The 22,175-nt window shown below is 36.7% G+C and overlaps 1 protein-coding gene across 7 annotated transcripts in view; it reads left to right on the top strand.

The window, feature by feature from the left end:
* Positions 1-22,175, top strand: part of FOXP1 (forkhead box P1) — a 664,237-nt gene that overhangs the window by 553,857 nt on the left and 88,205 nt on the right. For 6 of the 7 annotated variants that reach the window (XM_051980779.1, XM_051980761.1, XM_051980754.1 and 3 more), the window contains 4 exons: positions 3,624-3,761; positions 5,269-5,358; positions 10,854-11,016; positions 16,740-16,950. In XM_051980779.1, coding sequence (XP_051836739.1) covers positions 3,624-3,761; positions 5,269-5,358; positions 10,854-11,016; positions 16,740-16,950 — 602 coding nt within the window. The remainder of the gene's footprint in view (positions 1-3,623; positions 3,762-5,268; positions 5,359-10,853; positions 11,017-16,739; positions 16,951-22,175) is intronic. The other variant, XM_051980771.1, reaches the window with a different exon arrangement.

Genomic DNA, 22,175 nt, shown 5'->3' with positions numbered 1-22,175 from the left:
ACAAAACCTCAGAAATGAGTGTTTTTATCTAAAGTACTGTAAAGTGTATTACACAGTATCTAAAATAAAGTTTAGTTTTGACTGAATACACTCAAAAAGGGACTCATAAATATTAGAGAGCTGTAGTTAAGAACTTACATGACTGTTTTAAATACTATTGATTTAAACCACTGGCTAGATTTTATGAATCAAAGTGTAATTTCCAAGCTTTGGCTATATTTCTCAATGCTGAAGCACTCTCTCTTGTGTGCCTTTAGCAGCTTTCCAGACATTCAACACGGGATTAAATGATAGTAGTTACAATGATCAATAGGTTAAGACCAGTACAATCACTCTTACCGCTAATGACCTCAGTAGTAATGGGTAATAAAGTGTGGGCTATAATAGCCTATTGCTGGTGCTGCATGCCCTTTGATTCCTAGTATTAGTAGGGACTAGCTACATGAAAAAGTTGGACATTGGGAGTTAAGGGAGTGGATATATAGGCCATAATTCTTAACTATTTAAAGTCTTAAACTGTGCTTAATTTTTTTTTTTCCCATTGGCGGGGGGAAGGATACAGTCATTTCTGGTCCATTTGAATATGTTTGTTAAAGGTTTCCATGAGTTATTTTCATGATATGTTGGAGCAGAAACTTTGGATAAATTTAGGTTTTATTGCATTTATAAATTAAAGCTAGAGCTCACATTTTAGAGGCACAGAACTAACTGGCCTAAAAATGTGGTTACAGATAGTAAAGCTAATTCAAAAGCATCAGAATACTATTACCAACTTTAGATTACTGAAGGACTGATCATCTGGTTTGTAGGTGATTCAGTCTCCTTCTCCCCGCCCCCCCCCCTTTTCTTGGAACCATTGTTACTCATATCTTCTGCAAAGTGCCCAAAGGGGAAAAGAAGAGAGATCTCAAAGTAGTCCACTTAGCTTTTCTGAAGTATACCTGTATGTATGTGAAAGCCCACAAAAAATCTCTCTTTCTCTCTCTCTCTCTCTCTCTCTCTCTCTCTCTCTCTCTCTCTCTCTCTCTCTCTCTCTCTCTCTCTCACACACACACACACACACACACACACGTATACACACAATTGGAAAGGAGTTTTGAGTTGCTGGTTGAAATAGATTTTTTAAAAATTCCCCATAATTCCTTCACTTTTTGATTCTCTCATTTTCATAGATAAAGGGGGGCAAGAGGTGCTGGGGGTATTTCTCACTGATGCAGATACACTTTTTAAGAGTAGTAAAACATTTCTAGCAAAACAGTATAATTCTTTGTAGAAAGGTATTTCTGAGTGAGGGTGTGCTATCTTTTCTTTTCATTTTTAGTGTTTGTCTACTCAGTTTAATTTTTACACCACCCTATTCCTGCCTGTTTTCCTGTTAATCACCATCAAAAATCTGGCTCGAGAATATTTATATTGTACATAGTCCAAGAAATGCACAGAAAAAAAATACTTAGGCATGTTTCTTGTGCTACTTGCTTAATCAAACTTAAATATAGTAATAAAAATTTCAAGTAAAAGTCTACTTTTGTTGGGATAATAACAGCAGCTCAGGATTACCATTTGCTCTTCAAAATATGTGTACATGAGAAATTTTAAAACTTTATGAATTAAAACAATAAGGATTAATTTATAGAGTTCAATTAAAAAGGAAACTTTTAATAGTCTCTTGGGTATTTGTCATGATTATTGTGATAATTTGCTATTGCAAGCATTGATATTAGGTGATAAGCTTTTTATTTTAAATAAAGTCTAATTTGTGTTCACTTCATACGTACTTATTGTGTGAGAGCACATGAACTGCATAGTCATGCATAGTTCTGTGTCTTTCTTGGGAATATAAGACAGTGCTAAAAATTCATGTCTATTGTAAATTACACTGTGTCTTAATCTACACTCAGAAGCCAGCCAAAATACAAAGAATTCATTGATGACCTTCTCGTACTGGGTGAATGAAATATAAGAATATAAACTGTATTTTTTTTCTTTTTGAATTGTATTTTTTTTTTAAATTTAACACACACAAACGTGCCCACACAAAACACATACATAACAACATTGGTGACTGTTCCCTGTACATGAATCTGACCTTCAGGAACCAATTTTAGTTCATCAAAATTAGTGATGCTGAGAAATCAGGACATCAGTGCATAATGACTGTGAAATTAGGGATGCGAGCTCGCTCTGCAAATGACAGGACAAATCATGTGAAAAAGTCAAGAGAAACTGCATATTAAGACATTATGTTACGTAAAATTAATACTGCACTTCTCCCTATTGCTTATAGCTCTCCTGAAGGATTTTTAAAAATTCTTTTCTCTTCTGATCAGCTATTGTCTGCTGATTTTTTTTTTTTTTTTGGTGGTGCACTGGCAAAGTGCAAAACATGTTATTACCTTTTATTGTAATACAGGAGATGACAGCAGATCCTTTTGAACAAAGTAGATCTTTTACTGCTTTTAGTTTCTTGCTGTCACATGTTTGATTTGAAACTAAAGAAAAGTAAGATGCTTAAATATTACTGTTAAAGTCTTACAGATTTTGTCTTTACCTTCATTCTCATGCTCTCTGTGTCTCTCTGTTTCTTTCTGTCTCTTCTCTCCCTCTCTTTCATTCTTACTTTCTCTCTCTCTCTCTCTCTCTCTCTCTCTCTCTCTCTCTCTCTCTCTCTCTCTGGAATTTCTCAAGAAATTGTCTTCTTGCATTACTGGGACTGACAAAATGGTTCTCATGTAGTCTGCAAATTAAACACAAGTGCAGTGATTATTTTGAATAGCTAAATTACATTCTAGAAAGCTTGCAGAATTCATAGCATTGTCATTAGGTATCCGCTTGAATACAATTTGTGTAACCTTGGCCAAGACAGCCTGTCATTTTAATGTCAGTGTTTTATCTGAACAAGACATCATCCTTTCAGATACAGTGTACAGGTTCCTTCCAAAGATGCCCGTGCAGAAACGTGTTAACAGTTGCAAATATGAAATGCTATCAAGTTCATCACTGTAACTATTTGTCACTGAAATGTCATGGAAAGCAGCTTTTAATGGTATCTTACATAAAATGAAAGAATTGAAGACATCTGTATGCTGGGCAAATATGGTGTGGTAGAAGCATCATAGTGAAGTTGTTGCTGCTCACATGGGCACAGGGGTGAGATAATTGACTTGCCCGAGTTTTTACTGGTTTTTCTTTAAGTCACTTTCCTGATAAGCCATAGATCACATTGGTTTCAGACACCTGGCTCTTGTTTTCTACTTGCTGTGATCTGTAAAGGAAAACTCACGTTTTGGTTAACTTCTTAATGATCAGTTCATAAGAAGTAAAGGAATATTTCCCAAGAACAAATAGTGAGCTTTTTATCTTCACTCTGAGCAATGTAAAGGTTTTTCCCCTTTTACTCCTTGCAAGACCATGTGATGCAGCAGTGAATGATACAAGAGCTTTATCAGCCTTATAATAATAGCACAACAGGATTTGTAACCAGGCCTCCCCTTGGAAAAATTGATTTGACAGGAAAAGTTGGTAAATCTCTAAGTAGAATTATGAGTGTTTAAAAATCTGATTGGAAAATCCTGGTTCTTTGTAAGTTTTCCTAGCTCAGTGTTTCTACTTTATTGCTACTTTAGGTTCCTGTGTCAGTGGCTATGATGACACCTCAAGTTATCACTCCCCAGCAAATGCAGCAGATCCTCCAGCAACAAGTGCTCACCCCTCAGCAGCTCCAGGTCCTGCTTCAGCAACAGCAGGCACTCATGCTTCAACAGGTAACTATTAACTTTGCCACCTGATAAGACAAGCACAGTAGCCTCACCAGGGAAGTCACTGATCCACTTCCTGCACCCAATCACTACCTACTCCCCTCACACAGTGACAAGTTCTAGTTGCTAAAATTTTAAGAGAAGAGAGAGAAAACACTGGAAGTTTTTGAAATAATTACTTGAAGTTCTGTCTCTTGATAAATAACTGTTTCAGATGTCACCAGTGTTTTGTGGTACCAATTTAGGATTAAGTTAAGAATTGGAATTTTTAAGGGACTTCTTAGGTGTTCAAGTTTTAAAGCTCTTGCTGTGGCACTGGAAAGGATGCTGGATTTAAAGGCACAGGATTCCCTTTGCTGGTCCTGTCATTTTGTACCTGTATTACTTGGGGAGCTAGACTTGGAATCAGTGAGATTTGTTTGACTCCTGCTTCAGCTCTTTCCTTAAGATGTTTGACTTTGGGCAGGTCACACCCTTTTAGTCTCTTCTATAAAATGTGAATAATATTTAGCACTGATTATAATGCCCTCACAGGGTTATTGTGAGAATCAGATGAGATATTTGTAAAGCATTTAGCCAACCCAAAAATATTATATGAGTGCTAGCTATTATTATTATTATCATCATCATCATTAGTATTACTTCACTTCCTTGGGCCATAGCTATAAAAGAGAAATGGGATGAGAGGGAGGAGAATGGCTGATGACTTAGGTCCCTTGGAGGGTGAAAGCTTTGATCCTATTGAAATTTATTCTAGGTGAGAGACTTCTAAATAGGTTGTAAGTGGGGGGAAAAACTCAAGGCTATGGGCCTATTAAACATTTCCAATATTTATCTTATCAACAAATTCAAATACCCAAATGGGGGAAGTGTGTGTTCTGACACAGGAGCGAAGCCTCATGGTTGCAGCACATCCGAAGGTGCTGCTTTACAGGAATCCATTCACTTGTGCTGAAACTAGAATCTATTCCAGCTTGTCATTTGGCTACTCTACATAGAGCATTCATTCCTGATGTGTGTTTGAGCCTTGCAGGTCCTACATCAGTAGGACTGTGGTGATGATGGTGGCAGAAGGGGGAGTTGGAGGGGGAAGCAGAAAAGCAGAGAGGAGCACCCACATTGTCTGTGCTTGTATTGACCAGCACTGAACACAGTCAGGCCTTCTCATTTAGAAAGCATGGATGTGTTTCACAACAGAGATTTACCAGTCTCTCTCAACAAGGGCATCTTCGCTTTGTTGTTACAATCAAAGGTCATTCCTTGGCTTATTTTAATTAGTTTGTGTAGAAAATGGTATGTTTTTCATCAGTTCATTTTGGAGATTACTTTTCAGACGATAATGCCAAGAATAGTCAGTGTGCACTGAATTTATTGTTGAGTTTCAAACTAAAGGTCAGACCATTACAGATAAAAGGATGCTATTTTTCAAATCACAGTTTGTGTATTACACCGAAAGGGACACGGAATTGGCTCCTCCACTTGGTTACTTAGCATCTTTTGCTTTTCTTTGCAGCAGCAGCTTCAAGAGTTTTACAAAAAACAACAGGAACAGTTACAGCTCCAACTTTTACAACAACAACATGCTGGAAAACAGCCTAAAGAGGTACAGACAATACATATTTTACTTTCAAACCACAGATCCCAGAGGACTGTCTAGTGGCTATTAAACTGTCATTCATCTTTTAAATGATTGCACAACTGAGCTGACTGTATCGGGACTCAGCTTTCAGCCTCAGAGTTATTGTCCTGTTTTCTCTCTAATTTTTCTGTGTTCCATTTGCTTGCTGCCACATATTTTACTGCCCTGCTCCACATTTGCCTTGTTCTGTGAGTATGGGACAAGTGTTGTGAATAGGCTCTTCAATGCTGCTTTTTGGAATGTAACTGTGGGCCCAGATTTCCTTAGAGATATTTAAGTCTTCCTCCATTCACATGGATTATTTAGGGAATTTATGGGGGAGGAAAAGGTGAAACTATATAATACCATCGATGGAGTTTGTGTTTATGAGCCAGACGTTTGCCATATTGTACGTTAAAGAAAATAATTCTCCTTCAGAACCATCTTATTATGAGTTGACAGTCACAGAGTTCAATAAGATGGTCAGATACTCTGGGTCTCTAACCATAAAACTCCCATTTTTTTTTTCTTCTCTAATTTTATGGACACATTCTAAATAATAAGTAGTCAAATCATAAGCCCACTGTCCTGAAAAGAAGTCAATATAGGTTAAAAATGTTCAACACTGGTCACTTTGATATTTTTTCTTAACATATAAATGGTGATGCCCTGAAGTAGAGAACCAACTTTCTCAGCTTTGGCGCAAATCTGAGCATACCGCTGTGTTTTTCAGAGTGACAGATTATAGCGCTCTTCTGAGCATTATTATTATGTTACCTGCTCTTGAAGGTAGTTTTATCATGCTAGATATTTCTTGTTGATGAACAGTCCTTTTGGGGATAGTAGAAGTCGTAATTCGATAACTGGTGTAAATTCCTATTTAATGACTTCTTTGTGCCTCTGAACCATCTTGACTAATTGGGACATTGTTGAATGAGAAAGTACTAGTGTCCATCTTAGATATCATGATCCCTCATGTGAAAGTTGCTGAATTACACTAATTTTCCATATTGAGGATGACTTAATTATTCTCTCTTTCCACTCAGTCCCCCTTCCACCAAATTTGGGAAATCTCCTGTTCCTTGCCAAGTTTTCATCTGGGATTACATTTTTGCTACCTGGATATAAAGCCCCGAAGGCGAAGCTTGTTTTGGGGTGGGGGGATGTGATTATGGTGGTGGTGGTGCTGGTAGCTTCAGAGAGTTTGGGGGGGGGGAGCAGAGGGATGTGGGGAGGAAATGTTATAATGAAAATGCTGACACAACCTTAAGTATAGTGGGTAACGGGTGCTGCTATAATAAAAAGGGAACAGATTAAAAAGTGTCTAAAATGTAAATCTAAAGGACTAACAGTAATTAAAATGGAAATGGCACAGGGAGGGAAGGCATGTAATTGTGAGATATCACTGTGCAGAATGCTCTCAGCTTTGTTTTGCTGGCTGTTTTTCTAATTCAGTAGGGCTTACTCATCAGTGGCAGTTCAATGCGCGTTAATGACTCTGGGATGCAGGCATCACTCTGGACAAAGAAATGATTATTGTGCGGTCAAAAGAAGTTCAAAGACAAGAAGGGAATTTCAGTTTTTTCCTTAGAGATCCACATTCAAGAGCATATAAATTAAGCCAAATGTTAAAAACCACAGTCTGAAAGCTGACTTCAAAGTCACAACTCTCTAATTAATGAACTGCGAGCTTCAGTTTGGACAAGTCGTGGTTTGATGCGCCCATAAATCAACATGACAGGCCTGTTTCACAGTCTCAGACAGTGCTTGTCATTGAGTCACATCAGATGTAAACACAGCAGAAAAAAAAGAGGGAATATGAAGGAGGTGCAATTGATCAACAGAATTGGTAAAAACTCACTTTTGAAGCACATTATGCATGATCACAGGAAATGGCTACAGCCTCAAGAGGCTTTCTCCTTCTGCTGTTGCTTTTTTGAATCCGATTTCTAACAGCCTTCAAAAGGGAGAAGAAGAATTCCGGAGCTTCTCCCCTGTGGCTGGCAGGCAATAACCCCCTGTTGTTATTTTGTGCTTCTTGCTTTTCAAAGGCGTCAAAATTTAGTTTTTTAAAGATCTTTAACTCGATATTTGAAGACAAACAATAAAGGGCTGCCACTGTCATTCTTATCAGTTACCAGCGATTGGATTTTTTCTTTCTGTTGCCACTTCTTATTAACCTCTTATTTGGTCTATTAGACATAGTTGGGAATGCACGCCTGCATGCTGGGAGAACATGAAAGTTCAGATGGGCTCTGAGGGCAGATAAAGAAAGTTGAAGGGGAAAGTTACACTGCAGAATGAATGATAAAAGTTAACTCGACTCAATTGCTGTTGTCAGAAAGGAGACCATCCCCAGACAAAGATGAGGGCTTTGAGTTCTGGGGGGAAAAACAATCACACCGTAATTTGGGTTGAAAGAAGGAAAAGTGAGACAATGCGGTGGCATTTCGGTGTCTCCAGACACACTTGGCTTAGCGTGCTCTGGCCTGGCCATGCTGTTTGTGTGCAAACTTGAACATAAAGAACACTTTGGAGGGGGATGTTTTCTCTGCTTAGGCTGTAGGAGGACAAGGAGACCTGCCTCCTTGGAGTGACTCTATGTTTACTGTACAGATAGATTTGGCAAAAGCCTGTTGCAGTGGTGAATCTCATCCCACATGTCTTTCAGTTAGGTCGATCCTTATTTTCCTTAGTGGAGGGCAAGCTCTTGAAATTATTATTCAGTTGGTGGTCCTTTTGTGCTAGAAATGACAATAGAGTCACATGGTTACAATTTCATGATGTGGACTGGTGGTTATGATTTTAACAAGGTTTGAACTTGGATGTCGACAGATGGAACAAGTGTATTAATTTACCGAATCCCCTGGTCATTAGTGGCTCGTAATTTCGTACGTACCTTTGACTTCCACAGCTTCCCTTGTTTTTATGTTTTTTTTTTTTTTCCCTTTTACGTATTTCTTCAGTAAGAGACTTGACCTTTAACAGAACAATATACCTTTTACTCCCAGTTTTTCAAAAGTTGTAAAGATGTATTTCCAGACCAAATTTGGGGTCCAGCGTGAGTTTAGGACCTAAGTCTTAACTCAGTGAATACTCTAGGGAGGTGGTGGTGTGGAGGGAAACTGTCCCATTGTAGCTGCTGGCCTAACTGCTCATTAATATTTGACAGGATTGATGTGGAAAATAGGCAGAATTAATTGTAAATCAAGGGAGAAGAAGAATTCCATTTTGTGTAGTTGAGCCTAGGGTGAGTTGATTGTTTGAAAAAGGCCGTTTATCCTCGAGCAGTTATGACAGTTTATGTTAGGCAGTGGGGAGTAACCTAAGAAAAGAAAACAGACCTTTGACAGAAGCTTTAGGGAGGGGATCAAAAATGCAAGTTTTATCAGGATATTTCAGCATTTTAACACTGACTACTGACCTGACAACAGGACTGCACTGGGACCTTTTTTGTATGCATTCAATTGTGAGAAGTAAACAAACTTGCTCGTATCCTGTGTTTGGTAACTGGGTGGGGAGCACAGTTTGGCAACGTGTGTTGCTTTTAAATTCTTTCTTGGACAATGGGCCTTGTATACTTTTATATCCTGGCTTTTCAGATGTACAGAGCTTTCATGAGCCTTTCCTAGGATAGCTGCAGAGACAACAGAGAGGCCATCAGTCATTTTATATAAATAAATAATTTTAGCCATTTAATTTATAAAAGGGTGGGGACTCCCAAAAGGTTATGTTCAATCTAGAGAAAATTGAATCCATTTTTTTTTTTTATGTTTTTGACTGGGTGGGGAGAGGGGAGGTAGAGGAATGTTAGGAATTAATATCTGTTGAAGAAGTGAAAAAATATTTTTGACATGAATATAACTATCATTGGGTTTTACATTAATATGATAACTTGGAAAAGAGTGAAAACAATTGGATCATTTTATGCATGCTGTTCCTAAAATGAAAACACTGGCTTTTCATTTAAATTTATTTAAATTTTTGTTGTCAGTGCTATAGATTTTGTTTTTTGGAGTGAAACTCAATTAACTTTCCCAGTGGCATGGTAGTAAGTCTGAAATTGGTTGCTAATATGAGAATGATGGCTTTTTACTGTAAAATAAACTACTTGGGGATTAAAAGGAAAACAACATTTCCTTCTTTCTTTGAACGTTCAGTTAGAAGGATTTAAAACATATATTCTATTTTATGTATATGCCAGATAAGACTGGAAGTTAGGTCAAGTGGGATATAATTATTCTCCAAGGTATAATTATTAAGCAAGGTCATATAAGAACCAAAAGGGTTGATAGTCCCTTAAAATCTTTCAGGAGCACATATAAAATATGATCTTTATGATATTTTAAAATAATAATCATTAGGACAGTTAAGTGTATCTCTTTCTTTACCTGTCTCTTTTGACTGCAGTTGATGAAGGGTTAATTTTCTTTCCATAATTGTTATCCATAATGTGGATAAGACCTCCACCTTAGTATGATTCCTAGCAGATTAGGGATATTAGATAATTTCCTTCTATTTATTGTACTCCTGCACTGTATTATCTTTCTATCACTCAGATAATTACTAAGGAAATCTACATTAATTTTTTTTTTCTTTTCTTTTTTTTTTTTAATTTTTTGGCTAGCACAGGGAGCGCCTAAATGCTGGCGTGGTGTATTGATGTTTTACACAACAAAAGTTTTCTGTCATTAGTACAATAAGCAAAAAGATATTTATCATAATGTAAAGCCTTCCATGTGGTTTTTAGAGAACAAAGAAGGAAAAAAAAATCCACGATGAGCAACAAACCTAGGGGCTTTCTTAACTAAACAGAAATTGGGGGATATGAAGCTGAGAGTACTGTACATATCATACTCACATTCAAGTAAGATGTTGTTTGCTAAATTATGAATGTGTGTAATTAAAATCTAGTGGCTGTTTCTATGAAAGATTTACAATGTTATTTCATCGTTTGTCATGGCTAATTAACAATATTAGATGAAGTTTTTCTTCTTCAAAGGTCTGATTTTTTCTCATTTATTTATGTCAGAAGTGATAAACAGAGTAGTTAAAAGCTTCTGCTGGTGGAGGAGGGAGTAGAGCAGTGTGTTCCTTTACACCTCAAAGGTTCAGGGTTCAAATCCCTCTGGAGGAGACTAACTCAAATCCTATTTATAATGAGAACAATTAAAATGTTCAAAGTCTTAGAAGCTGAAGTCTGAAATAAAAGATCTAGATTTTCAAGATGTTAGAAAAAGTAGCCCTGATGGACTAATGATTGATTGTCAAGTGAGATGTGGCACAGGTAATAAATTAATTTAACCAGGCTCCTTTAATGGATAAACTATTCTGTGGGCTTTCAACAGAGCATGTGACACTGAGTTCTTTATTTCATAATATTCAATGATGTTGAGAAGCTCAAAAACTTTATACTTCTGCCTATCCTTGGGAAAGACCTACCTAATTCCACCCCTCCCCCCATTTCTGGTTTCTTGCAGCCACAGCAACAGCAGGTGGCAGCTACCCAGCAGTTGGCCTTTCAACAACAGCTCTTACAGATGCAACAGTTACAGCAACAACACCTCCTGTCCTTGCAACGTCAGGGTCTGCTAACCATTCAGCCTGGACAGCCTGCCCTTCCCCTCCAACCTCTTGCGCAAGGTACGTGTTAAGTTCTGAAGAAGGGGATCAGAACAGCCTCAGATATGATGAGGAATTCATCACTCAAGAACCTGTTCATCAATCCAAGATTTTCCTCTTACAAAGAAAGTGAGATCATGGTAGAGGATGTGACTTAAAGCTGCAAACTCAAGCTTAAAGAATCAAATCATTAGCTTAGAATTTCACATTGCATAGGATTCATGGTGTATTAATCCAATAGAAGGATGCTTAAATAGAACATTTCCCCAAATTTTTAAGTTTGGAAAAACTATTTTTATTTTATGGTTTCAACATTTTTTTAAAAAACATTCTTTATTTCATAATTTGCCCAAACTCAATCCTCTGTTTTATTTTACAAACAGTATTTAATATTTGAGACTTCATAACTTCATAACTAGAGAAACTCTAATGTAAGATTGTTCTAAGAATGGTTTAATCCTAATTCATGACTTTTCAATACCATGCATTTCCATTAATAGTTAACGTCCCTCAATTTAACTTTGTGAAATGTTAGGATTCAAGAAAGGACAACAAAGTTTTGTTGAACTGGGTTAATTACATTTGAGAACCTCTGTTGGTCTACATTTTATTCTAAAGCCTTTGGACGTAAAGTTTGAATGGGAAATGGAGCAGTTTTCAGGGAGTCATGTTAGCTTGAGTGATTAGTCTAACTGGATAAATTATTCACAACTCAAAAAAGCTTGCCCCTCTATCTTCTTTTGTGGGTTATCCTTCTCCCTATCCCCCATTAGATTGTAAGCTCCTTGAAGGTGGCCTATTTTTCTTTTTATTAATATACCGCTAGTGCTTAACACATTGCCTGATACATAGTAGGTATTTACTAAATATATTTTGGGTTCTATTAATCCAGATCAAAGCAAATTTAAGCTTTCTCCTCACTGATTCAACCATCTCACACTCCTCTTCTTGTTTGTGTGTTTATATACTGTCTTACTGGATGATAAGTTAAAGACATTTGCAAATAGTACCAAATTATCTTCAGAAGTTAGGTTACCAGAAAATAGTAAAGTTTCAGTATGCATGCTGCTTTGAGAATGGGGGATTCAGAAAGTTTTATCTCTTGGGGACTCAGGGAGGGATCCTGGTAGGGGAATCTCTTCTGGACACTTTTGGCCACACCTTTTTTCAATCTGTCTCTTTTCTAACTTCAAAATCCTAGTCTTTTCTCCATTTTCTGAAACTCTTTCTTCCTCAAACTTCTCACCCCCTATTTATACATCAATGGCTCAAATGCTTGATATTTAATCAGCACCCCCTGCATTGCTGTCAAAATAGAAGATTTGGTAACTGAGCAATACAAAAGGAAATGAAAGGGCACATAGGCTAATGTGCCTTGGGCTGGCAAAATGTTAAAACGTGCTTTAATTACACCTTTAGGTTTATTGTTGGAAACATCACAGGCTGTTCTTACACACCCACTGGACTCAAGCTTCACCCTTTCTCATTTTTCCCACAGCTCCTACACTATTAAGTTTGCTCACTAAGGTTCATTGTTAGAGTACATCAGTTAAGCTGTCCAAAAGAGGCCAATTGGGCAGTGACAAGACACGCTCGTGTAATGTGAAAGAAATGAATGTGGTGATGCATGAAGTGTAATCTGTGCGGTAACACATCAGAGACACCAGTAGGTAATTCGGCAGTCATGGCATTGATTGATATGCTTAGCAGTCTGGGAGAACTATTAGCCCCTACAACATGAGGAAAAAGCATATTTAAAACCTAAGGGGTGCCTCTGAGTGTGCCCGAGATCACATAAACATAAACAGAGGTGCTTCTGGGGTCAAGCCCTTTCAGGGAAATGAACTGAGTGTGGTTGACAACCCATGGGAAAGTAGGGGCACTTTCTCATTTGGACCTCACCCCCTCTACCCCTTTTTCTTGAAGTACCTTGAGGATTCAGGCCTGTTGGATGACAACATGATTTTTTTTTATCAGAGAGATGATGGCTTAAAACTGATGTCATTACGAGGTTTAAATCAACTTTCTGCTTGCTTGAACATGGTCACCTGGGTATGGATGTACAAGGACAAAAAAAGGTTGATCAACTCTGTTTGTCTTTGAGCCGGTGATACCTGGGGTTGTGAAATTGAGTTCCATGAACAGTAATCTGTCAACTGTCCCCACAACATACATTTTTTAAACCCGTGCCTGCATTTTCTTTTATAATGAAGAGGACCAGTTGTCCTGGAGAGAAAAAAAATGGGGGAAGGGGGAGGGATAAGGAGCTGAGACCATGCATTAAAATCATTGGTGATGTATAGTTAGTAACAAACCGAAGATGTTTTTATTTTAGGATTACCAGTTTTCTGTGCACCCCAAATATGTTAAAATATGTTTAAAGGGATCTCCAAAATGACAGAGTATGAGCTATGTAATCTTTGAAGCTATTTTATAGTAAATGGCTCTATGAGATGAGTGATGGCCTTCTTTCTCTATTGCAAAATGGACAGGTTTTCTTTTAAGATTACATTTGCAACTCTCCTCCACCTTAAATAATTAGCATATCACTGTTGTTTTGCATTGTAGTTACTCTGATTCCTAAAGGGCAGCACTATTTTTTTTTTATCCTCACTTCAAATTCAGTAATATTCTGACCTTCTAATTTTTGAAGTGCGAAATGTAGATAGGCAAATTATACACTTTATTGTGTACCTGTTAATGGATTTCTTTAACTTGGTACTATTATTCTCCTACATCATTTTGGAGGAAATGCTTAGTTTCTGGAAATTTGATATCCATTTAGTCTGATCAGTGACTAGCTTTCCTTTCAACTGTCTTAGTGCTATCAGGATATCTTGACTGTCAAATGAGCATCTTTTGATGTATTCATTGAACCAGAAGCTTAATGTTATTTTCTAATTATAGCAACCATGGAGATCACTGCTTTGACTACCCCCAAGCATGTCTGATGTCACTTGTTAAATTATGACATCAGATTCTTACCTTATAGAAGAGGATACTATAATTAAAATAACTGTTACTTTTGAAATTTGGCCGGGAAAAAATGTTGATATTTCTTTAATCCAACTTTTCTAAGTTCCTCAGTTGAAAGATGGACTGACTCACACTCTCTCTCTCTCTCTCTCTCTCTCTCTCTCTCTCTCTAAACCTGAGTTAATGTTGCAATAGGTCACCCCAGGGAAAAGGATCTTAGTTGTAGAACTGATAGTGATACAATGTGTTTTAGTCTTCATTTGCTAGGTCAATATGGAGGGAGTGGCAGGAGAGTTTTACAAGCCTTGTCTCTCTGCTCAGAAGAAATACAGATAACAGTGAATGAATAGAATTTTCCCCAGGTGAAAGAAAATAACCCCAAATCAAGTAGTTTATCTTTTGAAAAATGGGAAACTTATCCTTTTTATATTTGTTTATTCCTAAACAATAAAAGAGGTGTTGACTTGTGTAGTTTCATATTAATTCTGTATTATCAACAGAGGAGTCTATTCACTATTGTTTCAATTGAGTAAACAGCAGTGTAAGGGTCAGTGGTATTCACAGGTAATTGTTAGTGTGCAGACAGTCCTGTCAAGCATGTTCGCTAAAAATACATCCCTACATCCCACACTGTCACTTCGCAAGGTGTTTGAAAATAATAGCCCAGATGCAGCAAAACAGGACAGAGGATTGGGTAGTGACCTTTCTCTTTGTTTAATTTGCCTCGGAGGTTTAATTTCAGGGGACAAGTAATAATTGAATATGTCTAATAACTAAATGCTCATTTGGGACAAAATCCATCAAAATATAATTGGCATTTGATTTTTATGAAAGAAAGATGACTTAGCTTTAAAAGGGTAGATATGTTCTAGGAATATCTGATCACTTAATGGAGAAATTGAAGCTTCCTTTTTAATATATATTAATTGCAAATACTCAAGCATTTTCGCATTTTTGTGGAGAATAGTTACCAGATACCAACTGTTTTTGTTAATGCCACTCTCAGAAAGGCGGGGAAGGTTATTGGTCTGCTGTGCAATAATTTACTCCTCTTTGATATGCAAACGATCCACGGTGAATATAAAAAAATCCTATCAGACTCATTTCACAGTTCTTAACCACTTAGATTCTCTGGAGTCTATCGCCTCATTAGACCCGAGCTCTCCAAAGCTAGCATAATTAAAATCTTTAACAGTTTAGCAAAGTAAAGATGTTTGGCTGATCACGTTGAGATGATTATCTATCTATTGTATTCTAAATGACAAAAATAAATTAAATTTAGACCTTGGCATTTTTTATTATGTGTTTCAAATGAATATAATGCATACAGCCTTCTCCTTTAATTCAATACCTTAGGTTGGTTAAGATACATGCCAGTTTCAACTGCTTTTATAGATTCAGAAAATGGCAGATTTCCTAGGATGGCTGTGTTACAATTGATTGAAACAATGAACAGTGATCCAAAACACCTGGAAATGGAGTTCTGCCACAGGCCTGCCTTGAAACACGCAGGAGTTCCATTTTTAGGTATCCTTTCAAGGGATGTTGTCATCCTGCAGTTGCCCTTGTAAATATTTTTCTCTAGTATGCTTCCTAACATGAAGTGTATCTTATTTATGTGGGATTGGGGAATTTGGTTCAGTAGAGAAGTGTCATCTGATTAAAGGTTAGGTCACCCAAAATGGTGAGCATGACATATGGATAATGTCTCTACTTCTCGCTGGGAAATTCAAGTTTACACTCGACATATGTGTCTTAAAACCTCTGTCCACTTTGACCCCTTTAGAAAACAACAATTTTTTTTATTACCCAGAGCTTATTTAATATTTTCATTTTACTCTTGAATGGCTCATTAGCATTGATCTAAGAAATGACAGTAATAATAGTGTTACTTGTATAAAAAGTTATACAGTTTTTCAGTAGACACATCCATCAATTAAGTGAGCAGTCCTAGAAACCAAAATTAATGAGGAAGATAGGTGTGTTAATGAAATAATCATAGTATAATCAATTTGACTGTTAAAATTTGAAAAGCATTTCAGGAAGACAATATGAATTCATAATTTATGTCTAAAAATGATTAATAAAAACTATATTTAATAACAAAGCTATTTGTCATCATTTAAGGCTCAAGCACAAAAAATTAGTCATGTTGTGGTTCATGTTGTCATAATACCATAGTTGAATAATTTTATTTTGAGTCCTTTCTTGTGTCTTAAAATAAGATACTAGTTATTCACTTTAGCCAAAGTAGTGAAACAAAAGTTTGGATGAAATCTACTATCTACTCATAGGATAGTAGATTTCAGACTAGGAGGAACCTTAGAAGGCATCCAGGCCAAGTGTCATAAGAAAATCATAGCCACACTGATGATGGAAAAAGCGCTTGGCTCCAAGTGGTGAGTTTCTAGTCCCAATTCTGCTCCGTTGAGTGACCTCATTCACACGAGCTCTTCCTTTGGCTTGGTCTCAATTCTGATCTGTTCGGTGATCGGGTTGTCCCACACGTCCACAGCCCCTTGTCTCTCCCGACATACTATGAGGACCCGATTTTAAAATTGCCTTTGTAGCTGTGGATCGACGAGAATCCCATGTTAGAGGCCGAGTGGTTTTAACAGTAAAGTATGAAGTCTTTAACGGGCGCTCGCACTCAAAAGAAAAAAAACCCTAACACTGGGCTTTGTTTACTGACTCTTTGATTTAATTACTGTTTGAAGAGGACGGAATTAGCTGTTAATTGATTTAATTATCCAATTTGTTTGTTTCAGGCATGATTCCAGCCGAACTGCAGCAGCTCTGGAAAGAAGTGACAAGCTCGCATCCAGCGGAAGAAACCCCGAGCAACAACCATAGCAGCTTGGATCTGTCTTCCACATGTGTCACCACTTCCTCTGCACCTTCCAAGACCTCCTTAATAATGAACCCCCATGCCTCCACAAATGGACAGCTAGCAACAGTCCATACTCCTAAAAGAGAAAGGTAGGAACCGAGGCTTGGCTGTATCCTGGTCCTATATTCAATAAGCAGCTCTTTGGGGGGGGAAGAGGGAGAGTTTAAAATACCTCTTTATATCTCACTGATCTCTAATTGGATTCACGTGATGCGAATGTCCATGTAATGACTTAAGAATTTATTCAATATAGACTGTGGTGTGAAGCATCTAATTATTTTCACTTCTTCAACATGGAATTAGTGCTAATGTAGACATACCCCAGAGCTTATGGCAAGGGACCACAAGATGCTTTTTTCCTTATTACTTTGCTTTTGTTCAGAGCCCCCTCTTTCTATCACTTGTTTCGGCAGGATATTTTGTGATCCTTTCTTCAGCTTTCTTGTGAAGAGAACAGGCAAATGCAGCCAGAGTGGGCTGCAAATGTGGTGCATGGTCCTGTTGGAGATTAGGGCCTTGTCTGGTCATTTCTCATGATTTGATACCTTAGCTATCAAGTTGATGAGTGAAGCTACCATCCAAAGTTCCAAAGAAGGTTTAAAAAAAATGGAAGGAGAGGAAGGGAGGAGAGAGAACAATTTTATGGATTTTAGTTTCTGTTTATCTTATAAACCTTTTATATATTATTCAACATACCATTAAATATCATTAAAACATTTTAAAATCAATTGAAATGTTTCATTACTACCATTTTTGTTGTTGAAAATGTTGAAAGTTTATATTTAAAAACACATCGCATTCAGTTCATCAGATATTGACTTAATTAAGGCCCTACCATATATACATATATAAGGTGTACTATACTAAACAAAGAAGAGAAAGAGAAAGGAAGGAAGACATTAGAGCCTTTCTCTTGAAATCTCTATTTACAATTAAGCAGGGAAACACAAAATACAAAACTGGAAGGGAAAACCAAACATTCCAAGATTGTTTGAAATTCAGGACATCTAATAATCCATCCAAAACACATTATTAATTAGATTTGATAATAGTCCTTCAAATGAAAGGTGTGCATATTTACATCTAGTAACACTCATGCTGTAAGCATTTATTAAGCATGTGCTACATGCCAGATACTTTTAAAAGTCTTGCTATTGAAATGCAAGATATACTTGTAATCAATTGACAACAATGTTTTATGCACCCAATACTATGTACTTTATGCATAGAAATGATTTTCCTTTCAGATCTTTATGCTTGCGGATACTTTGTATCACTTTCATATTTATGTCTGAAAGAAGTTTCTGAATAGAATATAAACTTCTTGAGGACAGGGATTTTTTTTCTTTCCCATTTTGTCTCCCTACCGCCTTTCTTAGTGACTGGCACATAGTAGGAATTGAATAAATGTGTTTTGAATTTAAATATTTTAAATTTATCTTTTTGTTGTTGCTTCTTATATAGGCATGTTAATGGTCTTTTTTTTATCAAGTTTTATCTTATTTATCAAGTAACAACATTTATTGAAACTCACAGACTTTTTTTCTTTTTTGGGGAACACTTTATAAGTACAGAGAATGATTTAAAAAAAGAACATTTCATATATATATTGCATTATATATTTCATATATTTAATTAGTACCCTTGGTAACAAGTTTGCAGTGATATGTGATACAAATATTTTCTTCAAAAAACTGACACACTTTTATTAGATGATTTTAAAATCGGTACAACAATAGGAAGCAAGTGATTTAAATAGTTGCTAAGCTTATTAGCTTGAAAGTGGTTTGGAGTATAGAATAGGATAAAGGCAGTGTTAAATAGGAACCATTGGATGAATTCAAGTTTCTGTTGATGTCAAGGGAAGGTAGACATATTTTTACATCTAAAAGTCAAGCTTCACTCTTCCTTCCTGTATCTGTTTATGTTGCCTTTTGTTGTAATATTTTCAGAAAGGAAAACTTCAGATAGCATAAAATAAAAGGTTCTAGATTTAGCCTTGCCTTTCCTTTCTTTGATGTACTAAGGCTTATACCATCCATTTAGTAGAGAGTGATTGAATTACATCTTTATCCATAAGTAGAGCGGGAGACTATACAGCAAAGAATGCCCACTGATGCACTTAAGGTTTTTGTTGCAGGCCTGTCGGCCCTTGTGGTGCCTGCCTACATTTCGTATGACACACAAGCCTCTTCTTGTTTAGATGCATTGCATTTAGTTTCACGCTAAAAGGATATATATCTGTAGTTGGTATAGGAGAGTGGTAGATTAGCAATGAAGAAAATGGGAAAAGAATAGCCCCCTTTTATGTCTCAAGGTGCATTTAAGAGTAAATGGATCCAAGGCAGAGGCAGAGTAATTCCAGGAGCTGAAAGTTGGTGTGATTCTGTAATGTTCATTTGGATCCTCAGAAGTTAAGCTGAATGTGTCAATATTCTGAAGATACAGCATGATGAGGGGGAGGAGAAGAAGGAAGGGAAGGGATATTTTAATGAAAAATATTCATTTTGACATTGTAGTTTTACAGGGAATGAAATTGGGCAAGGGAAAGAAAGGGGAACCTAAAAGAGAGAAAGGAAACATTTTGTAAATTACAAAATACTGGGCAAAATTCATGGACTTAATGTAACTGTCAGGTTACTAGTCAGCTATTTCCATCTACTTTTTTTTTTTTTTTTAATACTCCATTCATTCCTGAGACTATCTGGTAGCAGAGCTAATGGTTAGTTAGGTCATACAGCAAGAAGATATGAATGCAGATCTTGCTTCTTAGCCAAATTATTTCATATCTTTGAATCTCAGCTTGACCGTCTAGTCAATGAAATTGAGAATAACATTTTGGGGCAATATTATTGATTACTGACTAATAATCCAATATTTATATAACTAGGGGCATCTAAACAAAGCATCAAAGTTTTGACACTGAACAAAGGGTTTTAAAACTGATTTGGTGATGATGTATAATGTTGTCTTTTTTATTCAGAACTGAGGAGCAGTAGTTGTTGTTTTTTTTTTTTTTTCCCACTTAGGTTGTCTCTATTTTTGAAAGTTTCTTCCCTGCTCCCTAATTTGTTTGCACCTCTTATTTAATGGATATTTCATCATTTGGAAATCTCGTTGGGTTTTGATTTAACCCATTTCTTGAAAGCCCCTTGTATGAGCCATTTCTCTCCATTTTCCTAAACAATAGGACAAGAGGTGGGCTTTGGAGTGGGGCCCACGTCTCATTTAAGTAGCACTAGCTCATAATCTACAGATGCCCAACTTGGAAAATTCCCTTTCCCAAGACTTCTCGTCCTGCACTTTCTTGAGCTTTTTGTAAGTAGGGGTGGAAACAGCAGCAGTGGCAGCAGCAGCAGCAGCAGCAGCAGCTCTGGGGTTTGGTGCACAGCAATCTGTTAAGGAGATAAATAATCTGCTTTGGCGTGACACTCCTACTCTCCTCTTTAATTTGTCTTACACAAGGAAAATTATAATTAAATCATTCAGGGTAAACCCTTGAGTGTAGAGAAGGAAAAAAAAAAAACATACACACACACTTTGGTAAAGATTGCCAATAGAGACCAACTTCCCTGTTGTGCTTCGCAGAGACATTGATCAATATTCAGCACTTTTAAAGGATGAACATTTCATATGATTTGTGAGGCAGATGCCAAAGCTCAAATCAAGGCTTGTTAAGATCCTTTCCTCATATAATCACAGGCATTCAGCATCATTAGAATTCAGCACTAATTCTCCATTTCATGCTCCGATTTTACTCAGACAATTCGGTAATGTTTATGGTGCTGATTAGGCATAAATTCACTCAGTGCAATAAATGTACTTCAGTTGTCAGTACCTGAAAAAAAAGAGTTTTCACATTCAGGAAACAGAATCAGAAAGGGCCATTGCCAACTCCTCTTTATCTTGCTGGTGTTTTATTCTTCAATATAAGTGGTTTTTGCAGTGATTGACATATTTACCATGATACTTTCAGACATAAAACATCATTTTAAAATTTGCCCATTATCATATTTTAGAAATTCCAAATTCAGGAATTTAAGTAAATAAAGTCAACACACTGCAAAGCAAATGGCATAAAAATATTAAGGCTAGTCTGGTTCTTGTGATTTTCTTGTCTCAAAATTGATATGTAATTGTAAAAAGCAGTCATTTGTAACATCATATTATACAACCACCACCAAAATAACAACATTGCTTATAAGTTTAAACATTAACATTCAAAATTTCAGGTAGAAACTAGTTTATGATGAATCAAAGCAGGCACTCTACTGCCTGTGTGAAAAGGACAAAGGTTTCTTCCATTAAAATTAAAAATAAAACTTAAATTACTTATGATGTACCTATTCATTAGGTCCTTCAACATGGACATAACTCACAGAAGATAAATCACTTAAATTTTAAAACCGTATATAGTATATGTGCAGGAGTACACATACATACATACATATACACATACACAGAGTGAAATAATTGAATGGGAGAGAGAGAAAGGATACCTATAAAAATAAGACCATCTCCTTTAATTGTGCTCCTGTCTTGCTCAGTAACCTTCTATTTCTTCATTTAAAACATTAAATGCTCTTTATTTTAGGTGATTGCTATGCAGCTTTTTATGACTAGTAGTTTTTCCAGTTATTCCCACTCTTTTGCTATTTTACCAGCCTTTTTGTGGTTGTGAACATTTTCTAATCAGTTACCTTAAGTTTATTTCCTTAGGAAAAAAAAAATTGTCCTATTTTTTTTTAAGCTTTTGATGGGAAAAAAAAATGTTTTTTAAACCTTGTAATGCCAGTGATTGTGGTACCTTATTTCCCAGTACAACATTACTTTCTCAGGGATGGGTGACTCAAGCAAAGCACTTTCCTCTATGAGGTCTAACCTGCCTCCTGCCCAATTACAATGTCTTCCCTTTGTGTTCTAACCCTCTTTCCTACTTGCCATCGTGCTGATTGGTGCCTCACTGACGTTTTCCACTTGGCTGCTGACTTCAAGGATTCCTTGACAATAACCTCTCAATCCCTTTGCTTGGTCAGGGCTTCATGGCTCTTTCATTTAATTCACATTCTCTATTTGTTGCCTCCAGACATACATTTGACTAGATCAGAATGCATTCTCTGTTTACTGGGCTGACCATTTTCAAAATCCAAGTCATTTTTGAATATGGTTGTGATATTTACCACTTGACTAAATTCTGTTCTGATGAGTAAAATCCTGACAGTTTTGGGTAGGGTTTGCAGTAGGAATTTAAAATCCAAGACTTGTTTCCAATGGGGAAGAAGATGAGAGGTGAGCAGTAGACTAATAAACCGGC

Source organism: Antechinus flavipes, chromosome 1 (genome assembly GCF_016432865.1).
Source record: "Antechinus flavipes isolate AdamAnt ecotype Samford, QLD, Australia chromosome 1, AdamAnt_v2, whole genome shotgun sequence".
Taxonomy (NCBI): domain Eukaryota; kingdom Metazoa; phylum Chordata; class Mammalia; order Dasyuromorphia; family Dasyuridae; genus Antechinus; species Antechinus flavipes.
The sequence above is the reverse complement of the archived record's forward strand: the minus strand, read 5'-3'. Positions and strand labels throughout refer to the sequence as shown.